At 40.3% G+C, this 18,861-nt stretch overlaps 1 protein-coding gene across 3 annotated transcripts in view; it reads right to left on the minus strand.

Moving 5' to 3' along the window:
* The window catches only part of dpy19l3 (dpy-19 like C-mannosyltransferase 3), a 65,234-nt gene that overhangs the window by 10,311 nt on the left and 36,062 nt on the right, over window positions 1-18,861 (minus strand). For all 3 annotated transcript variants that reach the window (XM_056399792.1, XM_056399710.1, XM_056399858.1), the window contains 4 exons: window positions 18,738-18,849; window positions 17,490-17,546; window positions 17,052-17,134; window positions 404-536 (listed from right to left, as the gene is read on the minus strand). In XM_056399792.1, coding sequence (XP_056255767.1) covers window positions 404-536; window positions 17,052-17,134; window positions 17,490-17,546; window positions 18,738-18,849 — 385 coding nt within the window. The remainder of the gene's footprint in view (window positions 1-403; window positions 537-17,051; window positions 17,135-17,489; window positions 17,547-18,737; window positions 18,850-18,861) is intronic.

Below are 18,861 nucleotides of genomic sequence, written 5' to 3' on the forward strand. Positions count from 1 at the left end.
TACAAAATAATAGGAGAAGCGTTCTTAATACTTACGGAAGCGACATTTTTCCATGCACCAGTGTTTTGTGCTGTTCTTGAGATGTTTTTATTCTGTGTCAAATTATGTTGCATAAAACCTACAAGTTATGTTATAGCATAAAAATAAACAACATTAAAAAATGGCAAAAATCACTCTTTCTAATATTTCAGCGTGTAGAGAAAGCCTGACCTTGACAGACCTGCCGTGCAGAGTTATAGTTCCCAACAATTGTTGAGCTGTTCAGGGAAGGGCTTTAGTGAATTTTCAACTTAGATGGACAACCAGCATCAAATGGTCTTGAATTGAATTTGTTATCTCGCAGCCCCTGTGGTAGTTCCCACACCCCTATGTGTGTTTGACAGTATAGTGCAGCCTACGTTACCTGTCTGGTTCTCTCCCGCAGGTCTTTATCTTCATAATGGGGGTGGTTGGTGAGAACTCTGCCTGTGCACAGCTTGATGCCAGCCAGCAGCTGCATGCTCCCTGCAAACACAGCCCGCTTAGGGGTCTTTGTGCTGTGGACAAACAGAGAAGGGAGAGATGAGCACACGTTATTCACTGCTATAAATATATAGATTATGTATGTCTTAGCAAAGCTTTTGATGAACTACAGAATTACAGTTTTACAGCTTTGTGAATGAGCGTTAAAAAAGAGAAAAGAAATAATTCTACAGTACAAAGAAGTTATGCAGTTTGAAGGAGATGAAAAACTGAGGGATATTCACAGGTGCACCCAGTCATCAAAAAAGTTTGATTGAATTTTGCTTTATTTTCTAGCTTTGTTATTCAGTCCACATGCTTTTGCTTTCTGCAGTTACCACAATAATTGGGACATATTGATGCCATTTAAAGGTTTCTTTCAGAGATTTGGTTTCAAGGACAGCGGCTACCTACATCAGGAACAAATACAAAAACAGTTTTTCTACACATATGTTTAATCACATTTAATCCTTCAAGGGAAGGTAAAAGATGTGCAGTTGTGGTACATGTGGTTCAGAAAAATCTGTAGGCACAATAACAAGCCTAGTGAGGTTTTGGCATGTTAACAAGATATACAACAATTTGGTGTGTGTGTGTGTGTGTGTGTGTGTGTGTGTGTGTGTGTAAATCGGTGTGTTGCTTGTTAATCAAACTTGAACTTAACTGGCCTCTATTATGAAAACACACGTACACAATCACACACCCCCACACGTATTTCATTCCTGTAATGTTAACCTGGGGGTCATTTTCAATCTAAAACCATGCCTACACACAGGACAGAGCAGCTGAAGCATTTCTAAGATTGCTAAGAACACTGGACACTTTGACACTCAGGTTTCATATCGTCAACATAAAAACGTGGGATATTAGATAGGGCTGGGTCACAAAGATAACCGTATAATCAAACAAAGACAGAATATAGGGGATGACTGCAACCGATTCATGCCTGATGGGAAATTATATCATCTAAATGTCAAGAGCTAGTCATCCTGTAACTATCATTTTGGGGGATATATTGGCGGATATATTGGTATTGTATACATATTGTTTTTTAATCAAACACCTGATTGAGGAAATCAGTCCAGTGTTTTTTTTTACTCAACTGTCTGTGGAAGTAGCAATAATACCTAACTCCTCTTAGCCTTAGTGATTAAACTGTAAACCTTGACGATTATAAAAAGACTAAGCATCTAAAGCTGTAGCAGCTCTGTGAGATTGTACATTGACAGCATGGTGGTTTGAGCTAATAACACCAACCATACTAACATGGTCACAGTGATAATGTGACATTAGCTCATTAACTCTAAACACAATTAGAACTGAAGCCGACAGGAAAGTCATTAGGTTATTAGGTATTTGTGTTGGACAAACTGAAATTCTGACCTGATGACAGTGCTACAGTAAAAGTCAGAGGATCGCCAGAGTAATTAGTAACCATTCTGTGGGGGATATAAAAGTACCAAAGATCCAAAGATACCAAAGTTCATCGCATTCCCTCCAACAGCTGTGGAGACCTGAAATTTGAATCTGCTAGGTGCTATAGGAAACGTCAGGGGATTACCAAAAACATTAGAACACAATGTGTGAATGTCTGTATAACATGTTGTGCCATTCCATCCAGTGGATGTTGGAATATTTCACAAGATAAGTGAAAACCTAACCCTAACCCCCTGGTGATGCTAGAGGAAAGGACAGAGGATCATCCAAGTTGGGCCCTATGGATACTGGTATCAAATTTAATGGCCTTCAGTCCAATGGTTTGTTAGATATTTCAGTCTGTAGTAAAGTGGTGGACCAACCAACAGACCGACACTGCCATCCATAGAGCAATGCTGCTATTAGCATGGCTAAAAATAGACATCACTACCCACTATATGGGGAATTCTATATAGAGGAGAATAAAGCATCAAATGGCAAATTCAAACAGCTATTTCAAACTTTCATCTGGCACACATCTAAAATGATCTTTTTCCCTGTCTCTGCAATGCATAATGGGAGATATGTCTCGGCCAGTTTTATCAATTGCACAGTACTTTTTTCATTGCACTGTGGGACAATTTAAGTCAGTATGTAGAAAAAACAATATTGAAACCAGAAACTATGCCCAGCATAGATGAAAGAGAAACAGGGGAAGACACTTATAAGCATCATGTCATCACACAACTCCTGTGAGTACAGAGTTGGTCATGTAAGTCTGTACATTGACAATATATGGCAATAATAGCATAGCACTAAATCAGAAGAGAGGCTCAGAGCCTCCTCTCTGTTGTTACTAGAGCTCCAGAGAGAAGCCTTAGAGAGGAGATGTAAAACTACACTGAGATGGTTTTTGATTCTATCTTATCTTAATATATCTTCTTATGGATCAACACTTAAAATAAATCACAGGAAAAGTGTAAAATATGGGACCTTTAACTTTGGGTTTGATTACCATGTGACTAAGACAAGACATCCATAAACATCTAAATATATATTTAAGTGCCAGATTGAATATGTTTAATTTAATGGTTAATGTTTTAATTAGAAACTAGTAATCATATTTACAACAAGACTGTGGCACAGGCATTCAAACTTTCAAAAAACTGACCGTTTAGAACAAACAATACTGGCTTTGTATTTTAAGGCAAACGTTTCTGCAGAGAATGTAGTCACACCTTTCTTGTGGTGACATGAGAGAAAGTGCAGCTTAAGTCACTTAAGCGGTGGTCTCAACATGTAGGACAGAATTTATTATTTTGTTCTTCGTCCAAAAAGCTGAACATACAGCACTGCAGTGTTTGTGCAGTCAAAGATGAGGTCACAAGCAAGACACATATAAATCATTCTACCCACAGAGGTCAGCCCACAAACCTTATGTGTGAAATAAAGCACATGTGCATATCCTGCAGTGGGATATGAATATGTGTTCTCATACATGCTCTTGGGCGATGTGTGGGTTGATCTCCTGGTATCCTGACCTGCAGTAGAAGTAGGTCATTTACATTTCTGTCTATCATCTCTGTGTGCGGATGTGAATTTAATCTCCCACTACATCCCAGGGAGAGAACCACCATCCCCTCCAAGTTGATTTACATTTAATTTCACGTTTATGTTCTCTTATGTAAATACCGGAAGGCACTGGCATTCACCTCGCCGATATTATAAAAATTTAATAATTACTTTAATTGCAGTAGCTGTTTACAGGTTCATACATTTTTATTTGAAAATGTTCATTAGTACCTGTTGCTCAACTTCAGAGAGCACCATTAAGATGAAGAAACATTAAAAGGAAAAGAAATACATCCAGAGAGCGAGCAGCAAATCCCAAATACTAATAATGCTATTATAATATGGTGCAACACTGACAGCCATATTGGATTTCTTTAGCATTTGTACAGGAAGAGCTCAGGTGTAATGAATAACATTAACCAATTCTAATCAGTATTTTTTAAATTAAGAACGGATCAAATTACTGTCATGTAATTGTTGCTATGACTCTGTGGAGCGTTTAGCAAACTGTTCTGTTTTACTTAACTTTCAGGTACATTTTCACCAGGCACAAACTAATTTCCAGCCACAGCAGACAGCTATTTCCAGCTAAAAAGTTCTGATAAAAACACAATATATACTATTTGCTTCCAACCACCAAATGGCAGAGAGACCAAGTAAGCAACTAGCTATTTTGCTGGTGAAGAGCCATTTCCCTCAGGAGTTTGTGCAGACTGCACACTGGACTTACCTTTGTCTGGTTGCTTGGAGCACAATTCCAAATGAATGCTAATATTGCTCGATGTCTGCTGAATGTGTAAATTTGCTAAAACATTTGCCATAACAACTATAAGTTTATACTATATGTCAGTGTTTTGGGTAGAGATTGTTGTCCTGCCCCCAAGTGGCCAAAAAAGTCAGTTTATGCACATTTAATAATGACAATGTAGCATTTAAGTATCAGAGTAAAGCGGCAACCTCCAGGGTTGAAAACTGAAGCTAACAAGGAAGCGCCAAAAACTGCGGTTCCTTGAATGGCCACCTGAGGATGACTCCAAAAGCAAGTCAATCGGCCTAGACTCACATGTTAAAAAAAAAAAAAAACTTGTTTACAGCCTTGTACAAAACAGTTTATGTCTCTATAGCTAATTTCCTCCTTAATGACAACTGTACAGATGGTGATTTTTGTTTTCAACTCACCCATTTAAATATTTCGCTTAAAGTTGGGTATAATTGGTGACAGCAAAATGTTTCAATTAATGTCTCAACCTATCAATCTAAAGAAAAACTAAACACTCTTACTTACTCGGTACTCAGCTACATACATGTGTGATGTTGCCTTGGAGATTTGTGATAATAGCTGAAAAAGCTCTTTGTAGTGTAATGCCAGCATTTGCCTTAGATTGAAAAGATTAATTTATCACCTGCAGACACAAAAGAACTTCAACTACTCTATGCACACTTCACAACTTTGTTAGTTGTCTGTTTTGACACAGACACAGAACTAATTCACATTTAACTTAAAGCCCTGACACAGCAACGGTCCACCCACACAGGTGTTTTTACTTCTTTTGTCTAATTAGATCTCTTCTTCTTAACTGCGCTTTGACTGACGCATGTCTGAATTCTTTCTGAATTCAGTTTTACAGACTTCAGGAGAATAAAGAGAAGAGAAACAATTTGAACAGATCATTTCTAAGCTGCTTTGTAAAAATTAATGAAGCATGTGTTTCTGAATTAAATGTACTAAAACTGAAATATTGTAAAAACATATCCACAATTAGCACATAAATTGATGTTATCAGGCTGACAATATCTAAAAGAAAGTAGGAACAGGCTTCTATATTCTATACTCACTCCGGTGGGGTGTACTCAGGTGAAAATGTGACATCAATGCCTGTTGTCTATTAGTACGTGGTGTTTTGAAACCTAGCAAAGCTCTATCCAACGAGTACAGAGTAACTGAAACCAGGTGTGAGCAATTGAGCATGCAGGTTCTGGACAGCGAAATGTCTGAGTAGCTACTTTTCTGATTTTATTTTAGTTACTTCCAAAGTAAAAACTATTTTTCCATTTATTGTTTATGATTTTTCTACCTGCAAAGAGCTGGGCTGACACTCCTAACTAACTTTGTGAGGATTCCCATCAACATAACGCATTCCTTTTCCCCTTACCCTAATGTTAACCATCCCAACTAAATGCCAAACACTAACATTTATCCTACCCCTAACCTAAACCTAATTCTGACCTTAACATTAAAACCAAGTCTTAACCCTCAAACAGCCCTTTGAAGGTGTGAAGACCGGTCAAAATGTCCTCACCCCATAGTAAGGGCTATAAATCAAACTGGTCCTCCCAAAATACACGAACACAGGTGCACAACACACACACACGTGCACAAACACACACACACAGAGTTAAGTGGTACAGAGTGGTAATGATGATGACAACTAATAGTGAGACTGAGAAAGTGATTGGTAGTATTCTTATAGATGTGCCAAGTCATTCTGATTGAGAGCTGTGTAGTTCAATCAAGGATCTCTCTCTCTCTCTCTCTCTCTCTCTCTCTCTCTCTCTCTCTCTCTCTCTCTCTTTCTCTCTCTCTCTCTCTCTCTCTGTGTTAGAAGACACACAGATCCCAGACAATTCTACACTTTCTCTACTTAAGGTCGAGGCCTTAAGCTGCTGCTAATTTAGACAATTTAAAGCACGGCAAAAAGCAGGATGACAGAGAGTGAGTGAGTCAGAGAAAGAGTGAGCAGAGGATGTAAAGAATTTTTTAAAAATGTGAGGATAAAGTTTCACAGAGAGAGCAGAATAAAATGGAATTTTGCTGAAGGATTGATATCCAGATGAATAGTGGCACATGTCTCCTAAGAATGGATAAACTAATTTGTTTTAATTAGACAGATGGACACAATGAGACAGATCTCGAAAACAAGTCTGCAGCAGAGGAAAGGCAGAAATTTCCATGAAATTATATTGACCCAAAAATAGCAAAGATGCTATAGCTGAAATATCTATATTATTATATAATAATATAGATATTGAGAGATACCAAAAAAGTCAGTCTGTAAAAAATTTCTACAGGCTGCTCATCAGTTGCACTCTTGAAAGCATGGATAAAACGAGGTGGTTGTACAAAGCTGATTTTGGCATTCCTATTGAAGAGGTAGACTGGACAGAAATAAGGAGAAACCCTCCTCATTACTTGGTGTGTAAGACTAACACGTTTGTCCTTTTCCATTGTTGCTTTATGAATAGCTGTCAGGTCATGATGTCTTAAGGTATCCAGCCTGTAGTTTGTGGATGGCTGTCTCACAAAGCCAGCGGCAAGCAGCATCGTCGGGGCACAATGCTTTTGGAAATGGTAACATGTCATGCCCTCCTTGTTATGTCTGAGCCTGATACCTTGGTTCAGCCAATGCGGGTCAAAACCATTGGTTCTGAGGTTTTTGAGAAACTCTGGGAAGATGAATAAAAAGTGATGTTAAAATCATGTAAACTTCCACTACTTGTGATTGCGCACTTCTTGCAGATCTGATAAATTTACCGCATCTCGTCACTGACATGAATTATTACTTCTCAACTGCTTAAAATAATCAGATGATGTCTGCACTGTTCCACCTACACCCATGATTCTCATCTCTTGAATCTCTGATTCTACAAACCATATCTGCAAAGCTGAAAATTTAACACTGATAGGATGTAATGTTAATTCAGAAAACCTTTTTAAGAAGTTGGACATGCCTGGATGCAAAAGAAACAGTATTGACCTGTTCGAAACAGCCACGAAATATTAGGGGGGTCCCTGACATGTTCTTGCTGTAGGGGCAAAAAAAAAAAAAGACACTCTGGAGGAAATTCCTTCCTCTTTGGTAGTTTAGATAGCAACTTTCCCGGTGCACTGTTGGGAGTAAGATACAGCGCCACCACATTAGCTTAATGACGCAACTGCAATTACAAATGACAGAAATTCACAGAGTGTAATGCTTGTTAGAAAATAGTGTTTTCCATGAAGACACCTGTCAGAATTTTGTCGATAGCTGAAGGTGGCACAAAATTTGATGGAAATGGCCGCATTCTCTATGCAGGAAAAACCCTAGTCATTCATTCATTCGTTCTCTATCGGCCTTAACTTTCCTGTCTTTTCAAATACCTTCCTGCCCTGCAGTAACCTCAGCCTTAACCTTTCAGCCACATAACTCTTCCTCATCCTCCTACTATTCTGTTCCCAATTCCCTAATCAGCTCTTAGTATTTATACCGGCCAATTTCCATTTTCTAATTCCCTGGCACATTGTTGATTGCGCTTTCCACATCGTAGCTTTCTAGCCTTTCTTGATTGTTTTACCTGTTTTGCCTGCCTGTTTTTAACTACCTCCCCATTTTTGGATTTTGCCTTTTGTGCGCTACTTTTGCCTGGTTAATCTGCCTGCCTGTTACTGACCATTGCCTTCGCCCTGACTTACCTTATTGTTTGCCCTTGCCTGTTTCTCCCTGTCAAGCTTTAATAAAGGTGCACTTTTACCGGCGTCTCTGTGTCATGCTATTGAGTCCACCTAACCGCGAGCTGTGACAATACAATCTGACCTGTATGGACTGAGCTGACTTCCCGTTCACAAAGAACTTGTGACTCAGGCTGATACCATTCATCGCCATGAGTGACAGTTAGCCTTGTTAGACAGTGGACTGCAAGTCTGAGCTGAGTAAAGTGTTTCACCACACATGCCTGGGAGAGAGGTTTCGAGGGGTCTGTTGAATCTGTTCCAGGAAGACACACAAGTAATGGACTACACGAATTCCGGATCATGGCAAAGGATGAACTGGCTGCATGAGAATTATCCACACAACTTGATTTAATTTCTCCCACTATCCATACCGACCACCATCTCCAAGAACTGCATAGAGAGAAAGAGGGCAGTCCAGTAGTTCCCAACCATTCCCAACTCGTTCCCTGCGGCTTCTTCCTACTTGACAGTTCCTCCACTTCCTGCCCTGCCACCTGCCGGCTCTTCCAAAACTATGAAGGACTCCTCTGACCCCATACAGCTGGGCTGCAACAAACTCATACTCGTACCGGGTGTGTGTACTGGTGTTGTTCCTCTCCTCAGGGGCTGACACTGATTCAATGGACAAGGGTCTGGTGGTCAAGCTGGGGCTATAGCTGGAGCCTCTGCTGGATCCTGTCGAGATTTCTCGATGGACATCTCCTTCGCCACATCACCCATCGCATGGCTCTTCAACAACTCATGTCATCGACTCTGGGCAGTCATTTAATCTGGAGTACCCTAGTGATGCAATCATACCCACCAAGTTGACCAGACCTCTGTGGCCATTTTGGGGTGGAGTTCTCACTGCCACGATGTGTTTAGAGTCAGTTATGCCACTCTGTTTCACCAGCTCAGTCTTCAGATTTTCCCAACTTCTGCAATTTTCCCTCTGAATATCTGGATATTAAAGAGGTGCTCAACAAGGTCCGAGCCACGTGAGGGGCAAATGTCCCCCCAAGGGGTGCTTGTATTCTGTGTCCAACCCCCGAGACCAAGGCCATGTAGTACATTGGTGAATCCCTGGAAACAAGCACAATCCATCTGTCCTCCTCCACAGCTGGGGCTGGGTACTGGGTACTGTGGAAAATAAGGATAAGACCAGAGGACCATGCCTCCGCTTTCATGTACTGAATAACATCACTGTTAAGAACAGGTACCCCCTCCCACTCATCCCCACTGCCTTTGAACTGTTACAAGGCTACTGTGTTCACAAAACTGGACTTGAGGAGGGCATATCACTTGGTTCACATTTGAGAGGGGGGCGAAAGGAAAACTGCTTTTAACTCAGTCAGATGGCACTATGATCTCTGCAGGAAACATTGAAATGGACCCCTTTGAGGTGAACCTGGCGATGGAATGGTCTGTCCAACGTTCCTGCAAACAACTGCAGCACTCCCTCTGAGCCCTAAGTTTTACCGATAGTTCATCTGGGTCTACAGTACTCTAGTGGCCTCCAAACTTTCTCACCTCCTCCAATGTCCATTTTGAGTGGACGAAGCTCAGTAAATGATAAAATCCCTGCTATTGTACAAGGATTATAGTATCTGTCTGATCCCTAATGAATCTTTTTGTCCAACTTTGACAAATAAACCTTTTAAGTAGTCTGAAATATGTGATCCTTTTCTAACCCATCTTAATATTTGATGGCCTACCTGGGCTTGCTTGGAGAGCCTCAAATGAGCAATCTAACATATCTATGAAATATGGCATATATATGAACTGGAGCATATACAGATGTGTAAACATAGGTGAAATATAGCACATATATATCATGCAACAGAATTTTAATTTATTTTATTTAATGTTATTTATTTCTAAAGTGATTATAAAGTATAAATTAGTTTACTTTTTCTTTTTCTTGTGTAGGTCTGAGGTTGTCTTGTGTTTTTAGTGATGTTTGATCTGCAGTGCTTGATTTCTATGATGAAACTCAATTAAAACAAAAGTTCAGCTAGGCAAACTCTCCACACAGTTCTCTTGATTACTCCACTGATGTTAACACACACACACACAGAAACACACACACACACACACACACACACACACACACACACACACACACACACACACACACACACACACAAACACACAGTAGTCCAATAATGATTTCACAAATGCACTGCAACCCTGAACTTATCTAGACATTACCCAGAGGAGCTGTACGTGAGAATGCAAATTGGACATTTAGACCGGACATTACACAGACCTCACACCCTGCCAGCTCGCTAATACAAAGCCTGTGTAATGTCCAATTGAGCCCATGTGTAAATAGTGCAGGTTACTGTCTGGAGAGTTCACAGTGAGTGAGTGGGTGTGTTGATGGGCATGCTTCTATAATGCCACTGGTGCAAAACCAGAAGAATAAAAACATCCAAGGGTGTAGAAAGAAGGTCATTTACACCCCAATGAAAATGTCTAACTAGAAAGACGACAAGATTCAGGAACTTCTGTCAATGCTGAAATCTTGAAACCATCTTGTTATGGTCTGTGATGGTCTTCACCATCTTGTGATGGTCTGATGACTCTGCTACTTATGTACTGTAATTAAAATATGATCCCGCAATTTTCACAGCATACTTTTTTGCATATTTTCTGCCACCTGCATGCTCTAACCAAGCATCAGTCTTCACCTAAACCGAATGGAGTATTTGCATGTACAATTTCCCGTTGTTTGCTACATGTGTGTAGGAGAACTCCCTATTTTTGCATTCCAATGAAAGATAAAGCAGGTGAATAAAGTTTTGCAGACTCCCTGTACTCACCAAATGACCTTCTCACAACTCTTGGGAAAAGTGTCAGAATAAACACTGAATGGACGTTGAATAACCTTCCTCCAACCCAAAAGAGGCTGATGTTTTGTCATGATAAAATAAGTAACAGCTGAACCTGGCACTTTGCAGCCTTTTGGTGTTATACCGGCTGTAAATCTAAGGACCAGATAATGATATCACACTCGAGAACAGAAACAGACATCTTTCAACAAGTCATAATCATAAACACATCCACAGTCTCCCCCTATCTCTCTTGCTGTCATGTACTGCTTATGATATAACATGAGCACGTCGGAATCAACAAGAATTAGTTGTCCAACTATTCAGTATCCCAGCTAATATTACTTTTTTTTTTGTTTTTTTACAAAAATTTGTTTTTAATTAGCCATGTTTGTATGATATAAAATGGCGAAGTTGTGAAATGTAACATCTGACAGCTTAAACGCCTGATAAGACTCATTGTTTCATATATTTACATTCAATAGAAGGTGGTGCCCCAATTTTAAAAACAACATTTGAAATCAAAGTGTAGTAGTTTCGCTACGTGTTTGAATCAACTTCGGACAGCGGCTGGACCTGAGTCTCTGGACTGGAGTTCATATGAGAAAAACCCCTCAAAAAGCATTTCCAGTCCCGGGGCGTCGAGTGGCGCAGTAGGCTGAGCAGGTGCCCCATGTGTAGAGGCTACAGTCCTCACTGCAGTCGGCCCCGGTTCGAATCCCGCATCGTACAGCCATTTTACTGTATGTCACTCCCCCTCTCTCTGCCTCCCCATTACATGTCTCTCTCTCTACTGTGCTATCAATAAAGGCATAAAAAAAAAGTATTTCCAGTCTGGTCCTTGATGAAGACATGCACTTGAAAATGAATGTAATGTTATCAGGGCTGCAAACTTTCAAGAACTAGATTTCTGCCTCAACCCAAATACAGAGATTTCCCATTAAAATGTACTAAATTAATTCCATGGATTATCTATTCAATCACCTCAAGGGCATGGATGGTTGCCACTCGAGGTTAGACAATAAGAGAGTTTTTTTTAGGTGATTTTGGCGAAATTATCCTTTAAATTGACCAAGATGAGATTAGCTGTGGTTTGAGGGCAAACATAAATCACAGAAGCACCAAATATGCCGTATGTCAGAGAGTACCAAACACAATTAATACAACACACAAATATTAATAAACAATGTCTTAAATATGCTGTCAGGGTCAGACAATAAATGAGCTATTCATTGAATTTATAACTTAAAAAACGCTGGAATTCCTGTCCATGTGTAATTATTGGTCTTTGTATGCAATAAGGAAACTGCTATAGTACTACAATAGAATGAGTTTTATTTTTTACAGACATTTTCTATCTATTTTTGATTGGAGAGTTGTGTTCAGTATGATACCACTGATACCACTGCCATATCTTTTGTGAGATGGTATTGAAGCATCAGAACTAAGAGCTTCCTATATTAATAATAAACTTGACAGGACAGAAAATATACTGTAAATGTTGACTTTCCAGAAGCAACAGAGCTTGGAACCACAGCAAAATGAAGATGTCCTGACAGTTATGATAGAGCTGCAGGACTCATCATGGGTGCTTTACTCCAAATAATTTGACTTTGAGTCTTTGTGTAACATCTTACCTCTCTGTTGTGTAGAAAAACTCAGTTACGGTTAGATACTAACAGATCCTGTCACTGCGTCTGGATAATTAATGATTATTGTGAATAATTAATGAAGATACTGCTGCTGTGCCACTTGTGTAAAATCACCCACAGCCTCGCTTAATTTGGAGACACTAATATCGTTCCTGCTGCTGTGCGATGGCTACAAATATTTAATAAAGTCAATGGAAAGAATCCTTCACACAACAGATGTGGGCAACCCTCAGAACATCAGCAGAGACGTTTCTGCAGCACCCCACATTGTAAAAATAAAGTAAGTGGTAAGGTTCATTAATCTAACCTGTTACAGACTCTGCCTTCAACACATTAAATGTTGTATTTTTATGGGCATTTCAATCTATAATAAATGCAAAGCTGTAAAAAAAAAAAAAAAAAAAAGGAGAGACAGGCAAAATTCAACATTCATGAAAGATTTTATGATTTTGTGGAGCTCCGTGCGCGTGCCTCTGCCAACTAACTGCAGCTTTTGCACTCTAATGTTTTCAGACTGATGTTGGTGCTGAAATGTGGAGAAAAGCATGTGCTATGTGCAGCACAACCCTTAAACCTTCATAATATTTCTCATCCAGGTTTGGCTGGGAGGCTTCCTCTTTACTTCCTCATTTTTATTTTAAGATTTATTTGGGCAGCATTAATGTGAGACAAGAGCTGGCTAGCAGATGCTCCTTTCAAAAGCATGAAGAGTTGGCAAAGCCGCCATGACGACAGAAATGAGCTGTGTCCCAATTAGGGGACCGCATCCTTCGGAAGACGTTGTCTATGAATGGTGTGGCCTTGCCGTTCTCGGCCACAAAGGCCAAACTGAACCAAAGTGAGATTAAATGTCTTGTCTACGGAGAATTTTCGCTTCGCATCGGCAGTTGTGCCCAACACTATCGCTGCATCGCAAAGTGCCACTCCTGTCACCTAGCAACCTTGACAACACGTAACTTTTTGTTCTTTGTGTTATTTTTCCAGCTGACACGCTTTAGTTACTGTCACGAGAGTTTATAGTGATTCTACAGCTCTGTGCTGTACAATATAAATATTATTACATGCAATAGCCTTTGTATTAATACGACAAAAGTTAGCTTCAGCCAGGATGCTATAGCTGAAAAGACTAGTTCTCGGTGTGTTTAGCTACAAGTGTTTCCAGTTTAGCTGAAGCAGACTTTATCCATATAGGTGGCAGAGCAGATGAGCAATGCTCATATTAGTCATTTCAGGAATGGTCATAATGGTCTTTTAGAAGGAAATGGCCAATTTCCATGGACTAGTGGGATAAACAAAATCAGTGTTTCACTCAAATATGCTGACTTTTATCATCAGCGCCTGCTCCTTCTGTGAATGGGTATCCATGCTGAGTAGCTAGATGAGCCTCCTGAATTTGCAGTAAAACTGCTGTCAAAGCTCTCATTAATAACTTTCCACTGCAGCCTTCATAATTCTCGACCACAGACTGTATATCTCAACCCAGAGCAGGAGGTGGGAGCAGGTGGAGGAGAGGAAAAAACAAGGAATCTTTCAAAATAAGAAAATAATATTAGCTCAGGCTACTGAGATGGAGATCCACACAAGACTGACCTTTTTATTTGGTGAAATATGTATGATGAGAGAAAACAAGTGACTGCTATATATTTTGCAAATATCAAATTCGTTGTGCCAATGAAAAGGTAAACACAAAAGAACAATCATCAGCTTTGTTCACTACTCCAGCTTCAGACTGCAGTGCACAGTGGACTGTGGTTATCTGTGAGAGCTTTATATTACATGTTCCTGACCTTATGCTGCTCCTCCCCGTGCAGCCCATGTAACACTTGCACTGCACTGAACTCCTCCTGCCCAGCACTGAGTTCATAAGTCAGAGAGCAGAGCAATGAAGCTACTGCAAATAATCACTTCTTTAATTTTTATTAGCCCTGCCTGACTTACACCGCACTGCTGTTGCAACACAACTGTGCAAATGAGAATTTGTTAAAAAAGGTGAAGATACAGACTGAGGAAGAAGCAGAGAGGTTAGACAAAAGTGATATTAGTGACCTTAAAAGCTGCGCACTCACAACTATAACTCAGAGTTGGAGGCAGTGGAATGACTAGGCTATTGATTTATTGACTGTCCATTTGGAGTATCAACCTAGAGCTGAGCTGAGGTGCCGCCGCTGTTATCAAGTGGGAGCTTGTGAATTATGGTTGTGAAAAATACGGACAAACCTCTACCTGTTGTTATCACAGTGACCTACACCTTCAAGCCTGTGAAGCCCAGGGTCATGAATGATTGCCCAGAGAATTATTATAATCCCCTCATCAACCCGTCTTAACATACATTTCTAAACTCATGAGGACATGTATCATTAGCTCCTGTATCATTAGCTCCTGTGAGGGCCTTCTTACCGCTAATCTAATCCTAAACCTCCAAATCCATCTTTTAAACAAACATCTTTATCCTCTGCTAAACCTAATCTTAATTCTGTTGTTAGATACTCTGTAGAAATAAGACTTGGAAAATTTTGAGGGACTTTCCTAAACATTTTCTCTTATTAAAGACATTTATAAAATTACACACTTGTGACAACACATAGAATCCCCTTATATCTGTATTTTTCTCAGATTTCAACAACAGGCCACATTAGATCCCTTTCAAAACATTTTCAACCTGTATCATTTGAACATGATTCATACTTACAGCACATCCCCTGCAGCTAAAATTACCACAATGAGACCCTGACAGCTTTACATAAATATGCAAGCCAGCCCAGAAACTTACTCTCTCTTTTCTATATGCATGTATCTATCTTTGTTCTGCCCCTTGTTATGTTTGATAATCTTCCGTGATCTTTCCACATAAAACAAAATAGCCTCAGCCTTAGTCAGCTAGAGAATACAGCATCACATGAACCCCCACCCCCACCCCACAAACCCCCCCACCACCACCACCACCACCCCTTCCTCATCTTCACACTTTCATCTGGAATGTAATTAGCGCAGCGGCAAGAAGCTTTGTGCTCCGCCCTGCTCTCAGCCCCAACCAAGGTAACTCTAGGCAGCCCCAAATCCTCAGAGCCTAATGGGATTAGCTCCAGAGGGAAGGGAACCCATGTCACACACAAATACATTCAAAATCCCGACCTCTCCTTCTCGGTCTCGCTATCCATCTCTCTCTCCCTCTCTCTCTCTCTCTCTCCCCCCTATCTGTCTAATAGGATTAGACCAAAATTGGCCATTTCTTAAAAATCGCATCTAGTCCACTCAGTTTCATCATGCTGATGATGATGGGGTGGAAATAATGAGCTTTGAATTATTACTTATTCAGAGTAGAAGTGAACTACAGTGACCATCTATGGGAAAGACATAAATCTAAACTCTAATTTTGCATTTTGTGGGGTTTTTTTGGAGTTTGCAGTTATTCAAACATTAAGAAAAACATGGAAACAGTAACAATTTTTAACTTTGAAAAAAAACAGCAAACAGCAACATAGCAAACCAAAACATTTATATATAGCTTTTGAAAATCTCCAAATTAAAATCACACACAAAAACTCACAATCTACATGTTCACCTATACTGCACAAAGCAGGTTCGATACCCATACTAATAATCCAACTTTTTACTTTCCAAGGATGTTACACAGAACTACTTTCTATAAGACAAGTACTTTATGTAAAGTTATTTTGTATTTTGAGATGAATATTTCACATATGGGGCGGCACAGTTGTCAAGTGGTTAGCACTGTTACCTCACCGGTCCCCGGCTGGTGAGGTGGGGTTCCCCTGTATGTTCTCCCCGTGCCTGCACGGGTTCTCTCCGGGTGACCCAGCTTCCTCCCACAGTTTAAAGACATGCAGTTTGGGTTAATTGGCGACACTAAAAATTGCCCCTGGGCGTGAATGCGAGTGCGAGTGTGAATGATTGTTTGTGTGTGTATGTCAGCTCTGTGATACACCTGTACAGGGTGTACCCCACCCCTGACCCAATGTCTTCTGGGATTGGCTCCAGCCGCTAAAACCAGATCTAAAACGATAAGCGGTATAGCTAATGGATGGATGGATAATCCATGAGGGAATTTAACAGGGAAAAGTAACAAGAAACATTGAAAGTGCAGTCTACATGTGATGTGATGTGTTGCTCTCTTACATGGTATGCAATATGAACCGCTAAGCCAACGCACCACATCCAACCTGATGAAAATGACAGACACACACACAGATGTGCAAACACAAAAACACACACAGCGGCCGCGGTACGGAGCCATTCCAAATCACAGTTCCATCTCTGATCCCATCAGGCTGATGCTCTTGATTGAAAGCCCAGCCACAGAGACCCCGAGGTGGGTTAGAGCTCTGCCAACAGCTGGGTCCTTTCCAGCCCCCCCATGTCTTATTCATGGAGACCCATCGGCTCTCATCACTCATCGGCGAGACTCCCCCACAAACAAGTGCAGATACACATGTATACACACATGCACGTTCACACAGACTAATCAAGGGCATCAGGCAAAGTGAAACTTGATCTGCGGAAACAAGCTAATCAGATTTGCTTCAATTTGATATGTGCTCTAGATTCGTGAGTATGGGTGTGTGGGTCTGTGTGTGTGTATGTGTGTACCTTATCCAGGTCATGAGCTCCACAGTGTCTGGATCATAAAACTCCCTCAGTTCTGATAACTCCTCCATCAGCTTAGGCCAGAACTAAAAGGGAACAGAGATGAGTGATGGAAAACTGCATGTTAGTGTTCAATGAGGCTGTGAAGCAGAATAGGACACCTACTGATATGACTTAAATAACATCTCATTATTGCACTGTACATAAGAGTGGATGCGACAGTCATTTAGACCCTTCCAATGGCAAAATAAATTAAAGGGAAGCAGTCGTTTTAGAATCCTGTTATGACCCATTTGCTTGTTATCATTTTCTTCTGCAACTTCCATTTCAACATTTTCCCTTTTTCTCATATCGTCGCACACGCTTTGCACAAATTGACTCGGCTCTGTAACGAGACCAACAATAGAGTGATGAACATAAACCAGCAAGAAAACAGCATACCTTGTAATATAGGCAACACATCATTGCCAGTGGAATTGCATATCTGACAAGCCTTAACTGCAAAACAAGAGAAAGAAAACAGCCATAATGAAATGAGAGAATATAATCGTATCAGAGGCAGAGAAAGTGAGATTCAGAGACATACCTAAAAATGAAGACAAGCTTCAGAATGAGATAACACAGAGATAAAAGACAGGCAGAGCAGCGGTGCTCCCATGTATCATTTCTTATCTGATGCATGCTGTTGTCATGTTGGGAACACACTGACACCTAGTGGCCTCACACGTAACGTTATCATCAGGCCAGAGCAGAGGCTGTGGATTCAAATCCAACTGCTCATTAGGAGAGCATAATGTAATTAGACATCTTCCAAAATGTCTCACAGTTAGATGTCAGAGTTAGAGATCAATCTGATGCTCACTGGAGCCCGGTGATGGACGTAATGCTGGTTGTCACTAATACTGGATATCAGCCTCAATACTTTGAGAAATGACCAAAATGTAAGTTTTCAATTTAAAAGAGTCTTAGTCTTGTTTACTTATTCTTTAATCCAATATTTGCTGATCCAAATAATCACTCCATTTAAATGGCATTTTTGTAGGAAAGGTTCTGCTTCTGTTCAGACACTGATACACTTAAATGAAAGCATGGTTTTATAGCAATACAAAACAGTAATGATATGAAACTCAGACATTGTGTGCTTGTATTTAAACATTTCAAATGATATCACGCCCCTAGTTTTCATTTAATGATCTGGCTGCTAATTATCATTTGACAGAAGCTGCTGGGTCAGAGAAAATGAAAACAGAAACTGTGAATAGAAGATCAGTCCAATCCCCCAAATGTCTTCCTACTTGCTAAAAACATTTTTATGAGGTGTGTTTGCACATTGTGGTGACAGGATGATGACTGAACTGCCATTTTCCCAGTGATACTGTGAATATCTGAATATGTGTTAAAACTGTTCTTTACTTGTGCAGGAGTGTGGTAATGCTGAACATATGTACGTAAAATACAACATCTGATGTATTATAACATTTATTTGGAGTCATGTTTATGGGCAAGAACACCCAAAACAATGAGCTAAAAGAGGCTAAATGAGGGGGATTGTTGTCAGTTGATAACTCTGTATGCTCATTGCTACCAGCAACATCTTTCACATTATAAATCAGTTTTAAAAACCAACATTCTGTATGGTGAACAGAGTGTTCCAAAGCAGATGTTTGGAGTGCAGCTGTGAGCTCCTACCAGGACTTTACTGTTGCAGCGGAGAGTGGTGAGAAGTGGATTCCACAGCTCTGTCCCACACACGCCATAGGCTGCAACCGCACACATATGGCCAGTCCATATATACTTCATCCTGGGTGGAGGG

This window comes from Seriola aureovittata, chromosome 1 (genome assembly GCF_021018895.1).
Source record: "Seriola aureovittata isolate HTS-2021-v1 ecotype China chromosome 1, ASM2101889v1, whole genome shotgun sequence".
Classification (NCBI taxonomy): Eukaryota; Metazoa; Chordata; class Actinopteri; order Carangiformes; family Carangidae; genus Seriola; species Seriola aureovittata.